Source organism: Primulina huaijiensis, chromosome 12, assembly GCF_012295235.1.
Source record: "Primulina huaijiensis isolate GDHJ02 chromosome 12, ASM1229523v2, whole genome shotgun sequence".
NCBI classification, from domain to species: Eukaryota; Viridiplantae; Streptophyta; class Magnoliopsida; order Lamiales; family Gesneriaceae; genus Primulina; species Primulina huaijiensis.
Window position 1 is genome coordinate 19895034 of NC_133317.1, and position 10268 is coordinate 19905301.

At 36.4% G+C, this 10268-nt stretch overlaps 1 protein-coding gene across 1 annotated transcript; it reads left to right on the forward strand.

The window, feature by feature from the left end:
• The first annotated feature begins 5128 nt into the window (after positions 1 to 5128).
• Positions 5129 to 5611, forward strand: LOC140989470 (uncharacterized). Its single transcript, XM_073458663.1, has one exon. It carries the CDS (start codon positions 5129 to 5131, stop codon positions 5609 to 5611), a length of 483 nt encoding a protein of 160 aa, XP_073314764.1.
• Positions 5612 to 10268: the final 4657 nt, after the last annotated feature.

Sequence of the window (10268 nt, forward strand, 5' to 3'; positions counted from 1 at the left end):
TTTATAACTCTCGAATATACGATCGTTGGCGAGGGTGCGACGTTGGACGACCGGACGACGAAGAACACAAGCCTTATCTTCCTCCCAATATTTCGAAATTATTGGTGTGTGCTTGGTGTGATTTACGGCTGCTGATGGGGTTTGATTGTGGTGTTTAAACACTAGGTTTAGTTAGTTATAGATTTAATTGTATACTAATGGGCTTTGGTTTTGTGCTGAGCCTTCTTAAATTAATTAAATTGGACCCAATAAGACTTATTTAATTAAAACATAAAAGTTTATAAAATTAGTTTCTCAAAAATAATATTTGTGATCTTTTAAAACTCCTTGTTTGCCCAAAACCGGCTTCTCGAGAAAAATCGAGCTCGACTCGTAAAATAATTCTACCTCCAACATTTTTAGGAAAATTAATCATTTTTAAATCATATTAGAAAACCTTGCCATCATTTAATGAAAAATAATTATTCTTGTCTTGGTCGTCCCCAGTCTCCTTTTCCCTGCCTATTATCGAATGTTCGGGTAAAATCCTTAATTTCATGTAATCATGTCATATTATCATTTAATAATGCAATCATAGATTTAATCATATAATAAATATCATGCTAGAATTTAAAATCAATTAAATAAAACAATTAGGCAATTAAAATAATTTGCATGCATGTGGTTTACGTAGGTTGGTTTTTCGGACGTACAATTCTCCCTCCCTTAAATAGAATTTCGTCCTCGAAATTTATCCTTGTCTTGACGATTGCAAAGCTTAGATTCTCTTATCCACCTCAAACTTAACCTCTAACTTAAATCTTATTCTTCTATTCGGTCCTCAAAATCTTGAAAATTGCAATTCTAACCCAAAAATTTCATAAAGTCGACTCCTAAATCCTGCTCAAGTAATGCATGTAGCCCATTCTTTTATAAGTTCTTCAATACCCCAATCAATTCCACTACCCAACATGCATTTAATCATTTTTCATGCAGCATGCAACTAACATTTATATCATGCATCATATAAGCATTTAAAATAATTTTAGCATATAAAACATAAAGCAGTAAAAACTCACATATTTGAGGCGTGACTTCTGGAGCTTCTCGGAGTGACAGTACACAACCTTTTGGAGAAAACACTGGCTCTGATACCAACTGAAACGACCTCGACTTTTTTTTTTACTAATCATAAATCATAAACTCGAAAATACTAACTAAATAAAATAACCTAACATTTCTAACAATCATAATAAATTAACATATGAAATCTCAAGTGCATAAAATAAAATCCTAAATCATCAACTAAACAAAACTTCCTAAATCGACCGTTGAAAAGATCAACTAACAATGAAAATAAAGCATAAAAAAATCTAATAAAAATCATTAACATAATCTTTTAATCATTAATTTATCTAGCTAATGCGGAAACATAAAGGCCCTCGGATTTGTACTGCTGCACTCGATCCATTCAAGTGTCAGCGCCTCCCATAAATCACCAAATCTTGCATCATAAAAACCTAGTGAGTCTAAAGACTCAGCACGTTCTAAACATGGATAGCAATTAATACATATACAATCACAAACATTTAAAAATAATACTTTTATTTAAAATAGCTTTTCGACACAATTAAACAATTTAAAAATAGCTTTAAGTATAAATAAATCATTTAAAAATAGCTTTAATTATCATCATAAATTATATATCATAAAATCATTTTAATCATAAAGCTTTCTGTCACGCCCCGAGATCGAAGCGTCGGTGACATTCGGCATTGTTTAACAATTACTTGAAAACAATTAAGCCTCGTATCGAAATGCCAAAACCAGTATTTTTCGTAAATAAAACATTGTCTTTACAATGACAATAGAATCACAATTACATCAGAGTTTTGCGGAAACAAACAGAAGAAAAGAATAAAAATCTCAATTCTTGGGCTTGACTTTCGATCACCATCCCCAGAACGCTTCCTGCTCCTCCTCATTCAGTTGTTCTTCATTTTTAGCTGAAATTTGTAAGGTGTGAGTGTTTTGGGAAACACTCAGCAAGTGAGGGGTCGATCGATTTCCAAAGATACATATAGAACTTAATCTTTAAAACATTTCTTTAACAGACTTTCAAAACTTATTACTTTTAACTTACAGAAACGAATCGAATATGAGACAGAAGTTAACAGATGATTCAGAGAATTTCAGAAACAAATCAGATCATTTCAGAACAGACAAAACACTGTTACTAATCTCATTTCCATGGTCAAATTGTCCCCAATATGTTAGTCTTCTAAGGGGTGAGGCCACCCAGACAGAACATGGTTTTATACCCACCGATGGGGGCCAGACAGAAATGGTTTTATACTCACCATTGGGAGCCAAACAGAAATGATTTTATACCCACCATTGGGGGCCAGACAAAATCACAATTCTCGTCCCATTTAAAATTCGAATCGTAACAGTGCGACACAGAGTTCAGACTTATCAGACAGAACTTATCAGAGTTTCATATATCAGAATTTCAGACAGATTCAGCGGAATCAAAGAATTTCGAAACAAAGAAAAAAGCACATAATCGATCGAAATTTTAAAAGACGGACATCATGCTTTTTCGAAAATGAAGACACACATACATGCATGTCATAACTTATATATTCAAGTTTTAAAGTACAAACGAATATACATGTCAAAAACCCACTTACCGAATTTTGAAGGTAGACTCGAAATTTGCAGATTTTGGCACGAGTTTCCTCTCGGAATTTGGACAGTACTTCGACGTAAACTTTTAGCAGATTACGTCTTCAAACCAGCAGCACTTTGACGTAGAATTGTAGCACTAGACCACACGAAGCTTCCTTCCTTGCCTTGGCCGATTTCTTTGGGACGTTTTGTGGAGGGGAATGGCCGAAACTTGGGAGGTTTTTTTTTTGTGTGTGCATTTCCCTTCACACATGGTGTAGTATTTATAGAGGAAATTATGCCCCTTGAACTCCCCTTGGACGCCCACCTTTCCCTCCAAGTCACCATAAATGTGGTCAAGCTCCATCTCAAGCACCAAAGGTCATTTCCTGCACCATAAATATGTCCTAGCCCCTTAGCTCCTCCTGTAGCTCCTTCATTGGTTTTCTCAATGGTCATTTCTTGCATAATAAGTTTGTCCAAACATTTAGCTCATTTAGCTCCTCCCTTGGTTAACTCAATGGTCATCTCTTGCACAATAAGTTTGTCCAAACCTTTAGCTCCTCTTCTTGGTTAACTCAAAGGTCATTTCTTGCACATTAAATTTGTCCAATCATTTAGCTCTTCTTCTAGCTCCATTTTGGTTCTTTTAGGACAAGAAAGGATGAGCTTCTTTGAGCTAGGATATTGAATTCCTGAGCTAGGGATTTTCTCCCCGAAAATCAATGAGCTTCCTTGAGCTGAGGGTTTTAGCTTATGAGCTGAGGGTTTCTTTTCCAAGAATCTTGGAGCTTCCTTGGGCTGATGGTTTTACCTTATGAGCTGAGGATTTCTTTTCCAAGTGACTTACCATCAATTCTCAAGGTTTTGCATTGCCTCGACTTTTTTTTGAGCTATTTTCCGAGCTTTTTGAGGTGCTTTGCTTCGAAAATCCGGGTTCTCACACTTTCAATCATATATCATTTTGGGTGAAGTTTGATCTTTGAAAGTGACTAGCATTTATCCTTTGGTCAACTGATCAGTCTTCTGCTCCACATAGCCCATGGGGGTGTGCACTAGGCTCCACCATGGAAATACAATCGTCGGGGCTCCCTCAGGGGCCTCTTCCCTTAGACGGGCTCCCTCTAGGGTCTTTTTCCATAAATGGGCTCTCTCTGGGGCATTTTCCCTTCACGACATCCCCCCATAAAATGTAAATTCATCGTCCTCACATAAACGGATCCCACACAAATCATATATCATATGTCACAGTCAATTCACATCCCTCAAAATATTTTTTCTTTTTTTTAAAATCATAAAATAACACAGCTTTTCAAAAATAGCATTTTAAACTGTATAAATTGCACAGTGTTGGAAACTGAATTTCGAAAGTTTGACAAACTGATCATTTAATATATTGAACTAACTGATCAAGAATATTGATAGTAAATGATCTAATATACGCGAACTATCGGTTGCCCATAACTGAAGATAATTCGCAGATAATCGACGGCAATTGAACCAGCTGACTGAACTACGCAGACAATTTACTGATCAGTTTTCGACTGATCGGTTGCTACAAACAATTGTGAGCTTATCAGCTATAGCCTATCAGCTGATCTTTCAACTGTACACGTCATCAGTGAAAAAGACGTACCTCAACCACCGACAGATTGTACAAAAAACAGTAGGAACGCTGCATTTCAAAAATTCTACAGTGTACAACTGTCAGATGAACGTTGATGTGGCAAACAACGGATAGATAGATTCAAATCGCATTCAGTATTTCTGTTGGAGGCAAAGCCTATAAATAGCATAGAAAGAGCAGCTGAGATACACTTTTGAACACTCTTACCTCGACTCTTGAAAAACTCTAAGCTGTTACTCTGCTGAAATCTTTGCAAACTTCAAAGCTCACGCTTATCGTATACATTCATAACTTAAGGCTATACTTCGAGCTTACAAGCACAAACTGAAATTTTTGTAATCAGTCGTGCTAAGTTATTTCAGTTCAGTGAGTACTGTAAATCGTTTTCTAACTAAGAGTTTCAGTTTGGTATTGATAAGTCCAAGACTGAAGTGGGTCTGTACAACTCATTGTATCGATCAAAGTCTTTTAGTAAATATCTTATCTTCGAGATAGAAGAGGTGACGTAGGAGTGATTGAAATCTCCGAACATCCGTAAAATCTTGTGTGTCATTATTTCAATTTTTATTCTATCTATCACTCAGTTTATTTCCGCACTATTACTGTTAAATTCTCGAGTTTCAGTGTCTCGCTAAACTGACTCATCAATATTCGAAAAGGTTGTGAAAATCGTCATTGTTCATTCAAACCCCCCCTTCTAAACACTCTTTCACCCCCTAACCGATCCTATCAAGTGGCATCAGAGCAGTTGAATCTTGTCTCTGAATATTTCTACATAAACTGATTACCATGTCTTCATTCAATTAAATTCCAATGTTCTCCAGAGAGGATTTCGATGATTGAAAAATCAGAATGCAGGCTCATCCAGCTGCACAAGACGACGATATGTGGTATGTTATTACAGAAGGACCCATGAAAATATTGAAGGCAAACAATGATGTTGCCATTACTGAGGGGGCACCACATCGCCTTGAAAAACTCCAAGATGAATGGACAACGGAAGACAAGAGAAAAGTCAACTTGGACAACGTGGCTAAAGATATTCTATACAAAACGCTGGATAAAGTCACTTTCAGCAAGATAAAGATGTGCAGAACTGCTAAGGAGTTCTGGGAGAAACTGATTCAGTTATGCGAGGGCAATGATCAAACTAAGGAGAATAAACTATCACTTGCCGTCCAAAAATTCGACAATATCAAGATGAAGATTGGGGAATCCATGCATGATTATGATGAAAGAATCAGTGGAATAATCAACGAACTGAATGCACTTGGAAAGGTGTATTCAAACAAAGAAATAGCATTGAAAGTAGTCAGAGGTCTTCCCAAGGAATGAGACGTTAAGACCATGGATATGCGAGAATCAAAGGACCTGAACAAGGTCGAACTTCATGATTTATTTGCATATTTAAAAGCATATGAGTTTGAGATGCAAACCAGAGAAGGGGAACCTTCTACACCAGCTGCCACAACTGTCCTAACTGCTGTTAAACTGGAACCAACTGGTTCAGTGGAAAGATCTGTTGATCAGTTAAGTAATGACGCTATATCATTATTTGTCAAAAAGTTTAGAAGATTTATGAGAAGAAGTCAAGGAAATTTCCAAAGACAATATCAGAAAAATCACTCCAAAGAAGAACCTAGTGATTGCTAAAACTGTGGCAAAACTGGTCATTTCATTGCTGACTGTCCCAAGCCTAAGAAGGACAGTCGAGGCTCAACTGAAAAGGGAAAGAAACCCTATGAGCACAAGAAAAGATCTAAAGATGACAAGAAATATTACAGAAAGAAGCATGAGGTGCATCTAGCTAAGAAAAGCAAGTCAAAATGGGCAGAATCAGACAGTGATGATTCAGATCCTGAGAGTTTGAGCTACTCTAGTGATGATGATGAAGAGGTCAAGTGTCTGATGGCGGATGATACAGAACTGGAGTCAACCAGTCAACATGTATTCGACTTTTGTTCAACTGATTTAACACGAGATGAACTCATTTCTACACTTTATGACATGGTTAATGAGTATCACGAGCTTGCCTTATCTTTTGAGAAGGCCAGAGCAAAGCAAACTGATCCCAAAGACGATAAAACTAAAACTGATGATTCAGTTGATTTGTTGAGTCTTAAACGGGAGATTGCTGAGCTCAATGCTGAAAGAAGCAAGAATCAATCAACGATTCAGCAGTTGATGCATGAAAATTCGAAGCAAACTGAGCTTATTAAAGCATGGAACAAATCATCTATTGCATTAGCTGAAATGCAAGATATGCAAAAAATCAGTCTCAGATAAGACTGGTTTAGGATTCAGCAACCAAGATGAAACTTCCATATAGGGGTGGGTATAGTACGGTATACCGTACCTAACTATGGTACCGTATACCGTACCGTAAATATCGGTATGGAATTTTTCCATATCGATACCGGAAATTCGATATACCGAATGTTCGGTATACCGAATTTTCGATATGAAAAAGTTCATACCGGATACCGTACCGACACCGAAAATTTGGTCGGTATACCGACAAATTTTTTTAAAAAAAATAATAAAAAAATTTATTTTCGGTATTTCGGTATATACCGAAATACCGAAAAAAAAATATTTACTTACCGATACCGATACCGAAAATATTTCGGTATATTGATTTTTTCGGTACGGTATTTCGGTATTTCGATATTTCGGTATATTTTCCCAGCCCTACTTCCACCGGTGATGCTGAACCAAAACTGAACATGAGAAAAGGGAAATATATTCACTTTGTTAAATCTGTTATGGTACAAGAAGAACCTGAGCCAAGTAAACCAGTTGTAGAGCCTATTGAAAATAAGAACAAGGCTAGAAGGTATGGTATTGGTTATAGCCCAAAAATTTCAACCGACCCACGAAGTCAGTCATCAAAAAGGTTCAGAAATAAATATCTGAACTATTCTAATGACTACTCCATTTACTATAACAGTAAGCCCGTTCAGAAAAGATATAGGGTGAACAACCAGTTAAACAAGGCCAAAGCACATATTGTTCAGTTAGACTAATCCAAGTATGGGTTCCTAAAGGACTAATCGGTCTAGGACCCAAATAGATATGAGTACCAAGTTATTCATCATGTGTGATTGCAGGTGACAAGTACAAACAAATAATCAATCTGGTATTTGGACAGTGGTTGCTCGCGTCATATGACAGGGGATGCAAATTTGCTATCCCAACTGATCAAATACACTGGTCCAAGCATCAGTTTTGGAGACAACTCCAAAGGTAAAACTGTGGGAAAGGATAAGCTTATCCATGGTCACTTTACAATTAGCATCAGTCAGTTATGCGACAATAAATTCTCAGTTCAGTTCGACAGACATACTTGTTTAGTTAGAGACTCAACTAATGAGGTCATCCTAATTGGCAATAGTTGTGGAAACACCTATAAAGTCAGTTAGACCGAACAACCTTATGCACCAGTTTGTCTTAAAGCTTCCAAATCTTCTAAAAATTGGTTGTGGCACAAGAGGTTGAACAACCTAAACTTTAAATCTATTGCTTATCTGATTAAACATGATCTTGTAATTGGTTTGCCCAAAATAGATTTTTCAAAAGATAAAAAATTTGTTCAACATGTCAGTTTGGTAAACAAGTAAGATCTTCATTTAAAAAAAGGGTTGTAAATCATCTTTCTAATTCTTAGAACTGCTACATAGGGATCTTTTTGGTCCTATACCAGTCATGAGCTTAGGCGGAATGAAATACACCTTAGTAGTCGTGGATGACTTTTCAAGATTTACTTGGGTTATTTTTCTCAAATCCAAAGACCAAACTGCTGCATAACTGATTAAGATTTTTAAAAGACTATTAAATGAAAAATTAGTTGGGATTGATCGAATAAGGTATGATCGAGAGACTGAATTTATCAATCAAAATCTTTCACAATTTTTAGAAAATACTGGGATCAAGCATGAGCTCTCAGCAGCAAGAACTCCTCAGCAAAATGGTGTAGCTGAGAGAAGAAATCGAACCCTTAAAGAAGCTGCTAGACCAATGCTTGTTTATTCTGGTATTTCTCAGAGGTTTTGGGCAGAAGCAGTAAACACTGCATGTTACACTCAGAACAAATTAATGATTAATAAGAATCATTTGAAAACACCGTATGAGATTTGGCATGGACGCAAAAGTGTGGTTTCTTATTTCAAAATATTCGGCTGCAGATGTTTTAATCTTGACAATGACAAAAATCATTTAAAAGCCTTTGATGCTAAATCTGCATAGGAAATATTTTTGGGACATTCTTCAGTTAGTAAAGCTTACAGAGTTTTTATCAAATGCACTTTGAATATAGAAGAGTCTATTCATGTGGTATTTGATGAATCTGTGCTAACTGATAAGCCAACTGATCCAGTTGATCTAGTTGATCAGATATTAGTTTGGAAGATGATAATGAAGAAGAAAATCACATTAATTGAAATATCCTTCAAACACCAGAACCAGAAGTACTGGATCAATCAGTTGAACAAGAAATTGTTACTGATAATCAGTTGGTGGAGCAAATTGATAATACTCAGTTACCAACTGATAAACCACCAACTAAAACTGAAGAAAATATTCAGTTGCCCACTGAAGCAGTTGCTGAGATGGACGCAACAAATTCTGAGTACAGATGGAAAAAATCACATCCTCAAGAATTGGTGATAGGTAATCCATCTGATCCGGTAAGAACTCGGAATCAAATGTTTAATTTATTTATTCATTCTGCTTTCGTTTCCCAACTGGAACCAAAGAAAACTGATGAAGCTCTTGCTGATCCTAACTGGATAAATGCCATGCAAGAATAGCTAATCAGTTTACCCATAACAATGTCTGGAACTTAGTTCCAAGACCAGTTTCTAAAACTATTATAGGTACAAAGTGGGTATAAAGAAAAAAACTAAACGAAGATGGTTCAATTGTGGGCAACAAAGTGAGACTTGTAGCACAAGGATATAGGCAAGAAGAAAGAATAGACTACGATGAAACTTATACACCAGTTGCAAGACTTGAAGCAATCAGAATGTTCCTTGCCTATGCATCTTTCAAGAACTTCAAAGTCTACCAGATGGACGTGAAGAGTGTGTTCCTGAATGGTCAGTTGCAGGAAGAAATATATGTTGAACAACCACCAGGTTTTATCAATCACTCTCTTCCTGATCATATTTATCATTTGAACAAAGCCTTATATGGTCTTAAACAAGCTCCAAGAGCTTGGTATGGAACTATTTTAAAATTCTTAACTGATCATGATTTTACTATTGGATCAGTTGATAAGACTCTGTTCAAATTTTCAAAGAATGATCATATTTTACTTGTGCAAATATATGTTGATGATACAATTTTTGGGTCAACTAACCCCAAATTATGTGAGAAATTTGCCAAGTTAATGCGGGAAAAATTCGAGATGAGAATGATGGGTGAACTGACATTTTTCCTCGGTCTGCAAGTGAAGCAACTGGAGGCTGGTACATTTATCAGTCAGACCAAATATACGAAGAATTTGTTTAAGAAATTTGGCATGGAAACATGTTCAGCTGCAAGTACTCCCATGAGTTCATCGATCAAACTAGACAATGATCAAGGAGGAATATCAGTGGAGACGACACTTTATAGAGGTTTAATAGGTTCATTATTGTACCTAATTGCTATTCGTCCTGATATAGTATTTGTTGTCTGTATGTGTGCTAGATTTCACGTAGATCCTAAGCAATCGCAATTTTCAGCTGCCAAACGCATTTTAAAATATCTTAAAGGCGCACAAAATGTGGGCTTATGGTATGCTAAAGACTCTTCTTTCAATTTAGTTGGATATTTAGATGCAGATTATGCACGATGTAAGCTAGATCATAAAAGCACCAGTGGATCATGTCAGTTTCTAGGATACATACTGATTTCATGGTTCAGCAAGAAGCAAACATCCATAGCAACTTCCACAACTGAAGCAGAATATCTTGCTGCTGGAAGCTGCTGTACCCAACTGCTCTGGATT